Here is a 17,955-nt window from a genome sequence, read left to right as displayed (position 1 = left end):
TTTCAATCGAGACGAATAAACAAATGAATCATAAGTGTAATTAAACAGAAGCAATAATGATTGTAATGTAGATATTATTCTTGTGACTTCTTTGATTTGGTGTCAATTGTATTTTAACATTGCTGTAACATTGCAGTTTGAAGACAAGAATAATCAGCTTTATTAATACAAGTGTAATCATTGATCCCTTTTGTTTTTAATATCACTATACAAGAGATGGGTGCTTGATGCGCCCTTTGTTCAAATGAGACAATATGGCTTTGAACCGTGAAGGTTCGACACACACATTATCCATACTATAAAATTGAGAATTGAAATTGGGAATGTGTCAAAGAGACAACAACCCGACCAAAGAGAAAAAAAAACAATCGAAGGACATCAATGGGTCTTCAACACAGCGAGAAAATTCCGCAACAGAAGGCGTGCTTCAGCTGTCACCTAAACAAAAATATGTACTAGTTCAGTGAGAATGGAGGCCATACTAAACTCCAAAACTTATTCATGAACTAAAATTAAAATCCATACAAGACTAACAATGATCAAAGGCTTGTGACTTCGGACAGACAAAACAATTCGGCGTGGTTTAACATGTTTTTTATATCTCTACCCTCACCATATACCTGTAGCCAATGTAGAAAAAAAACAAGCATACATCAATACGTACAGTTAAACTCAATTTAAAAGAAGTCTGAGTCCGATGCGATGTCAGAAGACTCAACAAAAGATAACAAAAGAAACTAAGAACAATGCCTTAATACATAAATTGACAACATATTACTAGCAGTTACTGACATGACCGCTCCAAACTCAAAATCTAGTTGAGAATATATTGATATTCTTGAAAATTTTGTGCCTTATCAAACGTGTAATTTAACTAAACCTTTGAATGCCTTACCACTGACATGAAAATATATACTAAATCAATTTGTACGTATTGTTCATAGCAAACGGATGGTAGCAACTGCTAGGAACTGTTTTTAACACAATATATAATCATATGTCAGGAAAACAAATTAATAAAAGTAGACCTAGGTAGAAATAAGAAGATGTGGTATCAGTGCCAATGAGACAACTCTCCATCCTAATCACAGTTTATATGGTAAATCATTATAGGACAAAATACGGGTTTCAATACGGAGGTTGGCTCACACCGAACAGTAAGCTATAAAGTAAGGTATATATATAAGTCAACAACAAAAAAACGATAAAAGGCAATGTATTTTACATACGTAACAAAATTGGATACATTGTACCAAGGTAAATAATTGCCAAATTGGTCTAATATTTACAGAGTGTTATTTCTTTTTATCAAATCCTTGGATTTAAGGCAACTACGCGAAAATTGTTTTTGGAAAGTTTTGTTATTTCAAAATAATTTCACTCAAGAATTTCAAAATCGATATTAGAACTTCAAACTGTAAATCTAAACATGGTCTGTTTAAACTTTTGAATGCCTTAGCAGAGATTTGAATACTAAATACTAATCTAAGAAATCAAGTGCTGACGTTTGTTATCATTTTCCACAAAATAAATTTACCCCTATGTTCATGCTAATAACACGACGTTTTTTACTTTCCAATTTGGTCAGATTCTTTTCCATATTTTTTTGTTGCAAATAAATGTTTTTCATTTGATAGTTTAATAGTTTTTCCAATGTATTATATTTTATGATAAATCTGAGTTCAAACTTGTGTATTATAAGATAATACCTTCGTTGCAGCAGTAACCTTGCCATCCAGCTGAACATTTACACTTATAGCGTTCAAACACTCCACCATTGTAACAGTCCTGGTTACAAGCAGAAGATTGCCAAATGTCACTTTGTGCTTTACGACAACGTGTATTAATGCAATGATCATAGCTTTGTTTTCTGGGACAACACACAATCCGTTGTCTGTTTTTGTCTCCTCCTCCGCATGTTTGCGAACAACCACCCCATTGCATCCAAGGACCAAAGCTACAAATTGTACATGGTTGTCCATATTGTATTAAGAACAAGGGTATTAAGACAAACCAATTTAACAACATCATACATGAGCATTTAACATACATCTTGTTCACTATACCAATAGTGTGATACATGTCACTATGACTTCTATCATATATACGTGAGTTGAAGGTATCAATTTCCTAAACTTAAAATTAGTTTCACAAATTGACTTATTTCCTCATGGTCATGTAAATAAATGATTGAACAGTTATACTCATCAATACAATTACAAATTCGGAAATAGAATATGGTCAAGTGTTCTTAGCCAGATACAAATATAGTTTTTGACGATTGTTTTAAACAACAAATCATTATGTTTAATTGCATTGCCTTTGTTACTAAAGTATGAATAACTTTTCACAATATGTGTCATTTCTTATTGTGGAATAAATGTGTGAATATTTTTAATTGATACTAAAAAAATAAAAACTGAATCTTTCAATGTGTGATATAATTTATACAGATATGAAATATTTTTTTAACATATAACGACGAATGTGTTCCTATTGTCATCAATACAATTCCGTTCTCTTTTCATCTGGAACCTCTGAGATCACCGTTTGATTTTCGTGGGCATTGTATGCGCGGATTTCTCAGTCTTTTGAGTTATGTTTTGAATACTGTATTTTTTTAGGTTCTGGTTTAACGACAAGTCTCGTTTTTGTCGAGTAGTTGTCAGTTTATTTTCTAGACTTTTGGTATCTTTAGGTGTAGTACCATCAAATCATGGTACGTCACATCTCTAAAATGTGACAGTCGAATACAATTAGTCCTACATTTTATTGTGTAAAAAAAATCATAAAAGTATATTCAGGGGGTTTCAAGCATCATTCGTGTTTTTTATCATTTACTTTTTGTAATAAACATTTTGGAAACTTGAGGTGACATTGTAACTGAAGCTTTTAAACAGGAAGAAAGAAGTGGAAATTTGATTGGTAAACTTCCAGTGATTGTTATTATCTTATACGGAATAAAACATCATTTTTTCTTTGGTACAGGATAAAATTCATTCAGGTTAAATATTTCTTTTTTTCGGATCAAATATAAATTCTGCGTATTATATGAAAATCAAAAGTGCAAATTCAACAAAGACCTATATGTGAACAAAAATGGTGATGTTTCATGATACAACCTTTATTTAACAGAGTTTGAAACACACGTCGAAGCAGATTTTCTAGTAAACACCAATCTCTGAATTCTTTGAAAAAACAAGAGGCTCTAAAGAGCTTGTATCGCTCTTCTTTGTCTATGCGCATATTAAACGAAGAACACATAGAATATGTAACAGTAAAATTAAAAACTGGAATTTTAGAGTTCATAGTAAATTTAGAGAACTTAATATTGAAAATTTTTGTAATATAAACTGTACTTTTAGTAAAAATGATATTAAGAATATTGAAAGTAATGTTTTTGATATGTACAAGAGAAAATGGTGTAATGATTTAAACACAAATGAGCGCAGTAAACTGCGTACATATAGATTATTTAAACAAGAATATTATAAAGAACATTATTTAAGTGTTCATATGCCAGGAAAATATAAAAGCGCCTTTGCTAAATTTCGATGTGGTGTGGCGCCAATAAGAATTGAAACAGGCAGATATGAAGGGGTTTTAAGTGAAAATAGATTTTGTTTTAATGATTCATGTATGCAACAGAAACTCATTGAAGATGAGAAACATGTTTTACTCAAATGCCCTTTATATTCACATGCAAGACAAGAGGTTTTTACTAGAGCAGTTTCTTTTAATATTGATTTTTTAGACTTAAATGATGATGAAAAATTTATATTTTTATTTACAAATGAAAATTTGTGCTTTTATTCTGCCAAAATCTGCCATGATATTTTAATTCAAAGGAAGAATGTTTTATATAGATAAAAAATGTTTTGTATTTTTATCGAGCTGTCCTTTTTATGTAAAAGTCTCTCATAACTCTTTTGAGAGTGGCTCTCGAATGTTTTTAAGATTGTTTTGTACTTTTAATTAAAACATGTTGTATATATTGTATTCATGTTTGTATTGTACATGTAGAGAGGTGAGACTATAATAAAATATTTGATTTGATTTGATTTTGATAGATTCATGACAAAGTCGTGTTTTGGCAATGGTGATGTGTTTGTAGATCTTACTTTACTGATCATTCTTGCTGCTTACAACTATCTCTATCTATAATAAACTTGCCCCAGTAGTTACAGTGGATGATATTTTGTAAAAATTAACAAACTTTATGAAAATTGTTAAAATTGACTCTAGAGGACAATGACTGTTTAAGGGGTCAATTGACCATTTTGTTCATGTTGACTTATTTTAGTTCTGAATTTGCTGTATATTATTGCATTTTTCCCTGTGTACTTTTTTTCGCCTTGTCGGCCATCTTCGTTCACGGGCAGGGACATCGGACACAATTTTAAAAATAGTTACCCTAATGATGATTGTGAATAAGTTTGGTTAAATTTGGTCCTTCGGCCCAGGCGAGCTAAAATTTGTGATACCGACTTCGATACACCCGATTATGCCTTGATAAGGTTTAAACTATCAAACATGTTTGACCATCTAAATGCATTAACAAAACAAAAATATGCGTATGTGTAGCGTCAGTGTTTCCTTAGAAACTTCAGATTAAGTACAATAAATTCATGCATTTACTGTTTACTGGATAAATATGCAAAGTATCTCAGATAAATTTAGGCTGTCGTAGCTTACAGACGTTATCATCTTTTAAATCAACAAGGAAGACTAACAATTACCTCACCCTATTAAAATGGCAAGTACATGTATTAAGACTTACTGATATGAACTTCAAAATAGTATTTTTTTAAAACGGAATTGTATACAATTTTCATTGACAAAGTATGATATATCAATACTCAATGTTAATTTAATTTAAGATGAAATTTCATAATCAGCCTTGTTCGTGAAGTTCCTGTAACCGTTTAGTGACAGCCTCCTCAGAGGAGCAAATCAGCTTTACTCTGAGAGCTTGACTGTAAGGGATACTTTTTGTACAGTGTTTTGGGTGACAGCTTTTTGGAGTAAAGTTACTAATGTTTATCTGAAGGTTTAAAGTAGAGGTCTTGATATGACACCGTTCCTTATATATAGACATGATAGAAGTAGTGGTGTATAAAAATGGTATTTAAGAGTTGGAAATTTACATGTATATGTAAATTTAATTGACTAGTGGGCGTTGTTAGCATGTCTTATACATGTTATATAATCATCCATTTTTTGTTTGGATTCGATCTGTTCCATGTCAACATTATAAATGAAAAGAAAACAAGACAGGGGTTTGGATAAAGATGATGAAATGATTTGTTTCTCTAATTTACCCATGCAGATATTGTCGTAAGAAGGTGCCATTTTCGTCCCTTTTCGATGTTTCGTTTATATGCATCTGTAGTTTTGCGGAAGCAAAGTTTTGTTCTTCCTTGGCCGGGATTCGAACTCATGCTACTGAGATATTGTGGCAACAAATTGCCTTGTTCTGTTGTCTACATATATATATTCAGACCTTTTATATATATGTAATGTGTGTATATACAACTCGTCTAAACATCAACCCAACAATGTTAGATCTGTAAATTTGCTTTCGCAAATTCCTGTAATGTGTGTATATATATATATTCCTTTTTATCAAGATTTAATTTGCGCATCGTTTTATTCTAAAATACAACCAAAGTTATTCAATTTAATATTATTTTGATTCTGAGAAGACGCAACAAGGAAGTGAATCATAGTTATTTAAAGACGTTCATTTAACATGTTTAAAACATTTTGAACGCAGTTTTTAACCATGGAGACGTTAGTAGTTGCATGTCTTACTGCTGCTGTTGTTGTGTTTATCCTGGACATGGTTTCCCCAAAGGAGAGGGTTTACTCAAAGGAGCAACCAAATTATCTGAAATGGGTAGCAATGGGATGTGAAGTAGCAGCAGGTAAAAAAACTGAAAACTTTATTATTTGATGTGTATCGCCTGCTGTCATCAATATGTTGATAATCGTTCTAAAAACAACGTTACGATATAATGTAAATAGAGTTGATGTTTTTGTTTTGTCAAAAAGTCATGCTTTCGAATTTTCGATTTCAATTTCTATTCTATATAATTTCTCCGAAATATATTCTAATCAATACAGATATTTTAATATAGATATTGTTTTATCCTCCCTTTGTTTTAATGTGTTAAATTATGACAACAAAATGATGATAGGTTTGAAATACAAAATACATTTCAACGAATTTCCTACATTAACATACATGACATAATGCAGTGGATAGTACTAAGTATTTCATTCACAAACTTAAACAAACATTAAATAACAAACTGTTTAGTCTTCTAGGAATCTGTTTGATATGTAAATTAATTTTAAAAAGAACAGCATGTTATGATCATTTAATTAAATACCAATCTAGTTGCATACATGACCCAATCTTTTATGTATTCATCGGATAATTTAAAGGTATTTGTTTAAAAAGAAGAAATTAAGAGACCATAACAACCTTTTTCCTTCGTTCATTACAAGTATTAAAGCAAAATTATGAATAGTCTAAACAAGTACAATTATGAAGTTCATAAAGAATATCTTTTTTGTATTTTTAGTTTTCAAAATAAAACATCGCTAAAAAAGCGAACACAACATAGATTTACTTTTATACGTAACGTTTAAATTCATATTTAAATAAGAGTGACAGATACTGTAAAAAGTAGAATTTCTTTCACAAGCATAGTTTTTATTATTGTGATATGATATATTATTTATTGCATGAACTTTTATTGTTTGCACATTATTCGTGCGTGGCCAACGAAAGATTTTAAGGTGACCAAAAAGTTAATTGCTTGTGATTTTTTCCTATTTTTGTTCATTTGTATTTTCAAAACAGATAGAGAAAAACACAAATTCTACAGTACAATAATCATTTTAAATACACATAGGCAAATTGTCTTTCTTTGGTAACTAGTTAATATCTTCGAAGTAAGGATAACGTTTAACAATATGATCGAGAGATAAGATATCCAGAATACTCTATTTATAAGGTAACAACTCACATATAGTAAAAGCTGGATGTATAATAAAGAGGAACATCAACATGTTTTCGTATATTTAACAAACCAGAAGAGATGTTTAGATAATAATGGATACATATTTATAGTATTAACACAACAATTCAGGAATTTTCTACGTCTGGAACGATTTTCTGGAAACATTTTCATTAAGAAAACTTGAGGAACAATTTAAAACACCAGAGATGTGTAAGAACGGAAACGGTTAAAATGTTATATTACCTAAAAAGGACATGAAATGATAGCCTAATCCATATAGATTGAAATAAACATTTAATTTCCCCATAGGCAAAAATTATAGCCTTTTTGGAGATAGACGTTAGAAAGTTGACTGTTTTAACGAAACCTTACTAGAATTAAGGAAACGTTATTAGGACAGTATTTTTTGGTCCCAAAATATAGGTTCGCGTTGCTTTTCTTTGCGTATTTTATACTCTTCTCCCATGCCTATCATTTTTGCACTTAAAATTATGTGTCACATACTAGCGTTTAAAAGATATCTCAGTTTCGTTAGGGCTAAAGAAAATGATTTATTTGGCCTTTGGTATAATACAGTAGCATGAAGTCTCTAATGACAAAAATAACGGGCGCACATGTCAACCAGCCAGGATTAGCTTTACTCTTATTTCTGAGTACCATTGTATACTTATAAAATGACTGCGCCCATTAAATCTAATGATTTATTGTAGACTATAAGGTCTACTATTCCTAAGGGGATTGAATAGATATCCAATGCACAACACACGACTCATCAATGTCGCTCAAATCAAATTCATATATTTAAAATTGCTGACTACTGGGCTGTTGATACCAGGGCATTAATTCATTACTAAACTGCAATTGAATGTTACTTGTTTAATACAGCTTCAGACTAACACATGTATACAATGATGGTTGGTTTACAATGTAGAGCGAAGAGAGAGAGCGGGCTAAAACATAGTTAACAGTTCCGGACAATAGAGCCTATTATGGCGTTACCAGTTTTTCTTTTTTTTTTTGTCATTTTTCAAATTAAAGATACTTTTAAGACTGCGTTAATGTTACGAGAACAAACATATTGATTGTTGAAAAAACCCACTTTCAAAGGGTAGACTGCCCTCAAGTGATATCGGGGATTATTCTCCCCCACTTTTATATAATAATAATCAACCAAATAATTATAGTTCAAATTTGCTATTCCAACGCAAATTGTTTTTGTGCTTATGGTCTACACTAGTTATATAAGTACACAATGTTTTTGTCTCTCATTTAGATTATTGTCTTGAAAAAATTTAGGAGGATTGCGTTCCCGTGTGGATCGTCAAATTACATCGTTGATTACTTGATCATCAGGTTCGTATTGTAATTCATTTTCGCCTATTGGTAAGCTTAAGTCACTTGGTTTGGGTTCGAAATGTTCCGGTTCTAACTCCTGTAAATGAGGAATGGATATGACATTCGGAGGTTTAGGCGGGCTTTGCGTTTTCACTGTATTATCGTCCTCGTCTGAAGATGTAGAATTGTCGTGATTATAAGTATCCTGTTGGCGTAAAGTGTTCAAAAAGCAAAATCACAAAAATACTGAACTTAGAGGAAAACCAATTCAAGTCCATAATCACATGACAAAATCAAATAACAAAACATAGTGACGGAACTTTATAACAATCACTCCTTTTAACACAGTATGATGTATTGCGTAACTGAGAACCAACAAATTTTCTTATGTTGCACCAATAATTGTCTGTAGAAACAACTAGGTATCGGTCACGAGCACAAGTTTTGTTTTGGTCGTTATATAAGTAAACTAGATCACCAACATCTACATGCAAAGATTCGGGTAGGGCTCCAGAGGGAGCTTTAGAAATTTCGCTGTAACTGTGGTTCGACTTTCGTAACTCATGTTGACGCTGAATAAGATTCTGGTCTGTCAAAGGTATTTGGTTGTTTGAGAATTGATCACGTTGAGTCCACATTTCTCTTGCAGATAACCCACGGTTATGATTGCGGGAATTTAAACGGACAATAGCCAGTGAGTGACAGGGGTGACATACATCGTGTATACGGGTCTTGTCGCAAAGTTTCGTCTTCAAAACTCATGAATTGCCTTGTCGGCTACAGGGTTTTTGTTTTTGTTTTTGTTTTTGAAACGACCAACATCTATGGTAATTCTATGTCGGCGCAAAAGTTTATCGATGTCAAGGGCTTGGAATCCTGTTGCAGGGTTGGTACGAACAACGGCAAATGGTCAATCGAGTGGACATAGTTCAACACAAAGACACAATAAAGATTCACGTAAAGTTTCTTGGCTAGTGAGCATGTGTTCGCCGTAAGTCCGAGCATTCTGTTTGAATTGATATACAGGCGTTCCTGCTTGTAAACAGAAGTTTTTAAATCCCTTCAAGAATGTCATTTGTTGAGATATGTCTAACAACTGAATTTTTAGTAAATTGCACAAATGTACAGATTAGACAGGCTATATCCTCACAGTCTGGTGCATTACGACTTGCAAAATCGGACGGAAGTATAGCAGCTCCTGCCACATGTCTTACTGTTACTTGATATCTACAGGCTGTGGAAAGAAATGTCGAAACACGTGGGCTTGCTGAAAAATTTCCCCTACACAACTTCTCGAATGCCTGAAAACAGGGTTTACTATCGGTCAGTATGCAAGTGTTATGTTTTGATTGTATGGTATACGAACTAAAGTGCTTAATAGCTGAGGCAATAGAAAGAGCGATAACCTGTCTAAACTGATATATAGATATTGTTTTTAATTATAATAAAACATTTTGTTCGATCTTCAAATTCCATTATGTTAACTCAATGCTGTATTTCATTTGCAAGCACCTGAACAGATTAATGCACTTCTGTTTTAATACTTTTTAAATTTATTTATTTACAGCATTGTTAAAAGTTGTTTATACCATTGAGACAATTATGATTGTGTGTCTAATAGTTGCTGTTGCTGTTGTTATCCTGAAATATTTTTTACCTGAAAGTAGAAAAATATATGTATCATATTGGATTGCCATTGGAAGTATAGCAGTAGCAGGTAAAATAACAAACATTTAAACAATAAGAAAACATGCACTGGGCTTCCAAAATGTAGTAAATCACTGATTTTTAACAAGAAAAAGTCTCTTTAAAAGCTTGGTTGAAAGGTTTGCTTCCAAAATGTCGGATGTGATGTTGAATACTGTTAGAAATGGCTATGAAATAAAACAAAAATCAGGATAGTACAAAAACTTATTTAATATTCTTTGAAATAGAGACATGTCAAAGATTCCCAAGCCATTATAAAACAATTGTCAAGGTGATATACACCATTCCCAGTGTTTGGAGGGGTCCGCGTTGCTTAGTCTCTAATTTTCTATGTTTTATCTATTTTTTCTATTCACCTGTTTGGCCTTTTCTTTTTTATCCATGGCGTTGTGGGTTTATTTTCAATTTATGAATTTTAATTTTCCTCTGTTATATTTCGCTTCTCTTAGGTACAACATTTTGGAAGCGACTTAATAAACGCTATGTATATTTTGAGTTATTGCTACCACAAATAAATACAACAATAATATACAGCTGTTTGAAGTCCATAAATCAATTTAGAAAAAAATCAAATCCGGGTTAAAATCTCAAAATGAGGGAAACACATCAAAGAGGAGACCCACGACATAACAGAAACACAACATATTAAAAAAAAAATGCTCTGATTTAAGATTGTGCAAAATTTCATTCTGTTTCAAAACAAAATGCAAAATCAAAACATGCATACAAAAAATATCGATTATCGCCACCTGTTCACAAATGTAGACAGAAATTATTATTATATAAATTCTTCCCTTGGATGAGGTTGCAAAGGGTTGATTAATACACGAGGGGAAAATATAACCCAAGACGAAGTCGCGGATGATATATGAAATTTGCATAAAGTATAATAGTAAGAATGATTACAACACATTTTGTAAAGAAAACTTATTTTCATCAAGGCAACATAAGCCTGATAAGCCTGTATTCAAGTTAAATCATGAAAGATACAATATGGCAGTGATGCACCGATATTTTCATTATGATCTCCTATTTTCAAATTGTAAAACATTGTTGAAGGCAGTTCCTATTTATATTTTTATAGCATTAATAAAGGCAGTTTTAACCATGGGAACATTTGTAGTGTTGTGGTTTATGTTTGCCGCTTGTGTTGTCAGTGTGCAGACCTACCTGCTGTCTCATCTCTTAGAAGATGTACCTAATCTGAAATGGTTACCCATAGGATTTTTAGCAGCAGCAGGTAAAAATTATCAAAATCTGATAGCTTCAGATAATCATTTAAACTTAATAAAAATGTGGCAACAATTTTTAAAACCAGGTAACCACAAAAGGTAAAAGAGATGGAAAAAGTGATGCGAAAACTTTTAAAGAATAAGTAAAAACAAACTTATACCGCTATAATAAAAACTTCGACAAAACAAACAATAGTATAAAAAACATATACATGTATATAGAAAAAGAATTTTAGTGTGTTTATATTACCAATGTTATTTCAACTGATCGGGTGGAGCTTACATTTTATTTTGAATAGGACAGTCTATTTGAATACGTGTGTGATAAGGATGATTGCCGTTATAATTATTACTGATTTCTAATCACCTATCAGTGTCATCAAAAAAATTTACAAAACAATGACTGGACACGTCATCGATGAGTTTGTCCTAAAACACCTATCTATAGATGGACTGGTTTATTATGAGCGAACTGGTTAAACTCCGCCCAGTCAAGTGAAATAAATCGAGTAATACATTCCTGGCGTTTAACGATTTTGATTGCGCAATTATCTTAAATGTAAATCAAGGACTAACGAAATCCTTTATCAATTTATATTTCGAATTCACTAGCATTGGGTAAATACTACTGCTGATTGACTGTTATTCCTCGAAGTTTATTATCACATCAATAAATCAATAACGACATCATTGTTAGCTCGTTTATATTTCATGAAATTATACTCTTATCTAAGGATCTAACTCACTCAGGCAAGTTGACATATGCATAGATGTATTTGAGTATTTGTATTGGTCCTTTTTGGTCATATAGCTCGTAATCTTTAAACATATTATTTCTTCATTGGTTTTCAAATCTTTGATTGTTTGTGATAAAGATCAATCCGGAAATGAACCCCAAACGCATGAAAGAAAAATTAAAAATTAAAAACGATAACAGGCTGAACATTTTATACGCCATACTAGCGTTCCGTCTTCAAAAGACTCACAATTGAAGCTTGAATGAAAACAATGAAAAAGTGGAATAAAGTACGAAGTTGAAAAGTACTAAAGGACATAGTTCCGAACAAGTTTTACAAATAACAGTTAAGGTTATATTACAGTCGTAGAATGCACTTAATATTATGGAAAATTCCTAATAGTAACGTTTAGGACTCTGTTGGACTTTTTCAAATGAAATAATACATATAGTATAAATTATTTATTTTTAATCTGCGATAAAAATCTAATTAGGCTTTTAATTTTTTGTTTGATTTCAAACTATAAGGATCGGCATGTCTTCCAAATCTCTTCATATTTTTGAATATGCTCTACAGCACACATTCAAATCTTTCACAAAAGTCCTAAACAAAACCTATTCGTAATGAAAAAACTTCTGACACACACACAGTGATATGTTGAGTAATAACATAGTAGATATTTTAAAAGAAAACAGTACCAACTTCCTCTTGTAAGTGATTCGTGAACAAAAAGTATGTGTTAGCTTTTATATTTAATGTATTAATGATTAGAGAAAACTCAATAGAGCATGATATATTCTGTTTTTGTTTTGTTGGGAGGGAATGTTTCAAAATAAAGACCAGCATATGTTTAAGTTTATATTTTAGTGTTCGTTATTTAAGTAAGATAAGAAAACGAAATAACATGGAAGTGATGCACAGTTTATATGAAATGAGCCCTTTATCTTTTTTTTGAATTAATTTTTGTTTATTTTAAGGACTAATCCAAACATCTCTAACAATCGGACCACTTGGAGCTGCATGTTTTCTTGGTGCTTATGTTAGTGTATTAATGCTATTGTTCTACTTTAAATATATAACAGTACCAAGTTTGGTGGCAAATGGCCTTAAAAAAGCAACAGGTATTTTTTTTAAATGTAAAAGCTAACGAAATATCGTTATTTCATTAATATTATAGATACTTTCACCACAAGCGATAAACAGAGCTGACGGTCAAAGTGGAATGGTAATGAAGGGATGATATTGACTCAATATTTCCATGAAATTTAAGCTCAGTAATAATAGTTAACATCTCAGGCATGACAAAATATAATAAAGGTATCTGACAAATACAAAATACAAAATCAACAAGTTCTGGCACAGTAGAACAATAACGGTGTCAGTATGATGTTTAACAGTGCACTTTAATAAACAATTCAGTAATTCGGCTCAATTATATTCAAAAAAAGCTTTTGCTTCAAACAACATTCACCACTGACATGGACCACCATGATTATTTGTTTAGGAGTTAATACGATTCATGTACATAAGCTCATTGAAGATACCCTGATTAGAATTGTGTACGGCAAACGCGAGTTTCGTCTACAAAAGAGTCATGGTGGTAAATGTATCGATCATTTAAATAAACTTATTCTAAAAGATAACCAAATCAACACTGTAATTAGATCGTTGAATGTTGTTTTTATTGGTATTTATATTGATTTTGTTATCAGTCAAATTTTATTGTTATATACATATACACATTCATAAATCTACAATCTCTCGATACCTGTATCTGGGCATTGCACAAGGTCATGTATTTCTCTGACTGTTAATGACGTCTTTACACTAAATTCAGTAGTTGTTAGATGTGTACTGACAATCTCCGACGCAGAGCTCACATCCGTTCCGTACTTTCTTCGTATCACTACACTAGATATGATTGTAGTTCAAGTATTATTTGTTAGAAATGACGATATAATGATGTTGAAGGGACAAAGTATTAAACACATCAAGTAATAACATTAACATAACTAAGCCAAGTAGGTGATGCAAAGTTCTAGGATAAGGAAAAATATATTTCGGAAAAGAGCATCGTCTTACATTTACACTATCTCAGTATACAAACGCCGTTTCAACTTTTTTTATATATTTTTTTATGTTATGTGGTTACTTAACTTCTTTGATTCGAAGAATGATTCGATGCCTGCAAATGTGCTTAACCTCGCTACATTTTGTATGTGGCTGTCCAAAATCTGTAGCTTTTAATTCAGTGGTTGTCATTTGTTGTTATATAGCATATGTGTTTTCGTTTATTGTTTTGTATGTAGATCAGGTCGCTATTTTCCTATTTGAATTATTTTGTATTTTTCGTGCCAGAGCATTTTTATTTTAGCTTACTGTGCAGTACGAGTTTTTGCTAAGTTTTTAAGTCAGACTATGTTTTAGACTTGTGATTTACCTTTAAAATTCACAAAAACTAATATCCTTGAATAATGATCGACCCACAGTGTTTTCCCAAATACAAAAGACACCACCTCTAAAGACTAGAAACTTTTTTTGTGGAATGGACGCTTAATAAATAACATAAAAAAGAAACATCACAAACCTAGATACATGTTTATAAACTAAAACCGAAAACCTCAATTATATTTATTTCGCCAAACTGGTAATTTCAAACAACTCTTGGTTCCCTACTTCAACTCTGGAACAGTTACCGAAATTCATAGTATGAAAAAAATATGTAAAAACCATTTGATTTAAAAATACTACTTTTCATCTATATGTGGTATGTTTTTAACAATTTAGAAATGCTTATATACTTGAAAGATGAATCAAAAGTGTAAGATATCATTCAGTTTTACAAACAATATATTACACGGTTTTATTATCTTTATTTTATTTAAGTTTGGTTAAAATCAATTTCAAACTTCTCTTATTGATATATTTTAAGCATGGTTCGAAGTAATTCAAAACAATGGCGTCCCTGTGTTATTGTTTATGATGGCTGCTTTTGTCGTCGTTATCCTGATATTCGTTGCCCTGAAAGATATACCAGTTTACAAATGGGTTGCCTCTGGGTGTATAGCAGTAGCAGTCATGGGTATGTTTGAATGTACATGTAGTAAATGTAGTTTAAATTGTCTCCATCATTCATCAATATGTCGATTCTTATTTAACTAAATGAGACAAATATTTTAAAGACAAATGATTAATGACAAAAGTTAAAATGAGGGTCATTTTTTTTAATTTTCAAAAGCACATCTTAATCAATTCCAGTTTCGATTATTGATGACTTATCCTATTTATTTTAAATAATGTTTATGATTTGGGTATTTTGTTCTAATTGTTTAAAATGTAAAACACATAATACACCGTAAATAAAAACGTGATTGAAGGGATGGCAATGAAGAGAAGAAGACTTAATATTTTAATACAAATCTGAAGTAAAACCCCTAATACCTTGTATAACGAAACAAAGGAGGTTGTACGCAGTTTAAGGAACGAGGAAGCATATACGGCGAAAATTAACATACTTTTAACATTATTATAAGCAAAGATATGCTTTTTTATAAAGTTGACATTTAGCAGCTTAATGTCAGAAGATAAGGCTGGATATAGGAAGTTGTGGTGTGAGTGCCAATGAGACAACTCTCCATTCAAATAACAATTTAAAAAAGTAAACCATTATAGGTCAATGTACGGCCTCCAACACAGAGCCTTAGCTCACACCAAACAACAAGCTATAAAGGACCCCAAAATTACTAGTGTAAAACCATTCAAACTGAAAAAACAACGGTCTAATCTATATAAAAAATGATGGTCTAAATCATCAATCGTCCGACAAAATTTGTTGGTCGTTTCGCTCCAAATACAACTCATTACTGGCGATCTTAACATAGTTCAACGTGAAAATTTCCGAAAGGTGATTTCTCCTAGTCCTAACTTTAGAGAACCCCAACGCATCAATTGGAATAACTTTTCACCAAAGCAGATTGTATAGAATTTAAAATTACAAGTAGACATTTCGTGTAATTTACATGTATATATGTACTAGTACCATAGTATAAGGGTCGCTGAAGTTGTTTTCTTCTCCAAAATATTACTATTTATTCTTTTATAAATCACATTGTAATATAGAATTGCACCTGGAAGATTGATGTCCAAAAATAAACCTTTTGTATTTGTGTACGATTCACATACTTGCCTCTTTAAATGATATGGAGAAAATTTGGGATACCAAAAAGGAAATCTGTACAAAAAAGGAAAACATCTTAAGATTGTTTATGTACTATTTTAATGAATAACATGCTTCTTAAAAAATAATGTGGTAGGGGATAGTTGTCATTTCTACTAAGAGATGTATGGATATGATATTATAACAAATACAAGTTTAGTAAGTGAGAATTCTATCTGAAAATATTGCAAAACAAATGACGTTATTCCATGAAAACTAGAACAAGCGTCCAGTCTGGCCTACAAGAATACATACAACTATTTTCAAACAAAATGTCTCTCGTTAATAAGGGAATTTGAATTTAAGCACTATATATATAGCCTGCTGCAATTCTTGTCATTTTCCTTTGTGATTTTCATTGTTAGTAGGATGAAACCATCATTCAAATTGATTAAAATTATTTCAAACGAAAATGTGGAGGGGGTTTATTTAGAATTTAGCAAGTTTGTGAACCATTTACCATCTGCTTACAAATTTTAACTCTGTTTGATATTTTTTAGTGACATTAATCTGGATTTGGGTGTCTCAGCAAAGGAACTTATCATCGAACACTAAGACTTCGAAGAAATAGCAATCTTTTAGTGTGTAGAGAAATTAGTTTGATTCACGAAGATATGTTATTCTTGTATTCATTCTGTGATAGTAAATAAAGGTTGTGTTCTTTTGATTTCAATGAATTATTGCAAAAAACAAATTGTCATTGACTGCCATATGCAAATGCAAAACTATATGGTGAAATAAATAAACAAGCATAATATATCAATTTTTCGGTAATGGTCATCGTTTTATAAGATATTTCGAATAATTTCGAAGGCGGTTAATGAGTATGGAAAATCTTTATAGAAAATCGTCTAACGCGATCCTTTCGCTACTTTTAGTATTACTGTGTTTATATGCAGTTGTTTATGCTCTCATTAGCACCATACGGGGTAATTGAATAAAGCATTTTATTGAATAATATGAGCAAATAAGACCAAATACGCGTACGGATAAATCAGCATGTGCAATACTGAAAATGTTCAATATTTAATATTGTTCTTTGAACAGGACCAAAACGGAAACAACAGGGCCAATACAGAAAAAGCGGGAAAAAAGTTATATTGGCCTTGGTCTAATACAGGACGTTTAATTCCGGTTTTCAATTTTTTACGCCGTTACTCAACTTTAAAAGTATCGTTTTTCATAAACTCATTTGTACTATGTTTTCAAAATTAAAATCATAAAAACAGGTTAAATGATGTCCAATGTTTTGTAACGTCTTTAAGTTTTGAAATGGAAAAAACATGGGCCAATACGGAAAAAGCTGTATTGGCCAATCGGCTAATACAGGACGTTCATTACCGGTTTTTGTTTTATAATCATTTAATAAAAGTGTTATAAACTGTATGTTTCTGTATTGGCCCTGTTATAGATTCTCGGCCAGCTGTATTGGCCCTCGACTCTTCAAGTCTCGGGTCCAATACAGCTAACCTCGAATCTATAAATAAAGGCAACAGTAGTATACCGATGTTCAAAACTCATAAATCGATAGACAAAAACAAATCCGGGTTATAAACCAAAACCAAGGGAAACGCATTAAATACAAGAAAATGACGACACAACATTAAAATGTAACACACACAGAAAAGAACTAAGCATTAGACAAAATCCGATGCGAATAACAAATATAACATCAAAAGTAAATACATGAATTTGAT

General features: G+C 31.6%; 1 protein-coding gene across 1 annotated transcript; it reads left to right on the top strand.

Annotated features, from left to right (window-relative positions):
- The first annotated feature begins 5,746 nt into the window (after window positions 1–5,746).
- On the top strand, window positions 5,747–17,377 carry LOC143049328 (uncharacterized). Its single transcript, XM_076222998.1, has 6 exons — window positions 5,747–5,927; window positions 9,934–10,083; window positions 11,158–11,313; window positions 13,020–13,163; window positions 14,975–15,124; window positions 16,759–17,377. The coding sequence occupies exons 1-6, from the start codon at window positions 5,786–5,788 to the stop codon at window positions 16,827–16,829; spliced, it is 813 nt and encodes a 270-aa protein (XP_076079113.1). The 5' UTR covers window positions 5,747–5,785; the 3' UTR covers window positions 16,830–17,377.
- The last annotated feature ends 578 nt before the right edge of the window (window positions 17,378–17,955 follow it).

Source organism: Mytilus galloprovincialis, chromosome 10 (assembly GCF_965363235.1).
Source record: "Mytilus galloprovincialis chromosome 10, xbMytGall1.hap1.1, whole genome shotgun sequence".
In the NCBI taxonomy this organism is placed as follows: Eukaryota; Metazoa; Mollusca; class Bivalvia; order Mytilida; family Mytilidae; genus Mytilus; species Mytilus galloprovincialis.
This window is presented reverse-complemented; position numbering and strand designations above follow the sequence as displayed.

Coding starts and splice junctions, on each gene's coding strand:
- LOC143049328 (XM_076222998.1), top strand. CDS start 5,786: ATGGAGACGTTAGTAGTTGCATGTCTTACTGCTGCTGTTGTTGTGTTT. Junction 11,314..13,019: donor AGGATTTTTAGCAGCAGCAG/GTAAAAATTATC, acceptor GTTTATTTTAAG/GACTAATCCAAACATCTCTA. Junction 13,164..14,974: donor TGGCCTTAAAAAAGCAACAG/GTATTTTTTTTA, acceptor ATATATTTTAAG/CATGGTTCGAAGTAATTCAA.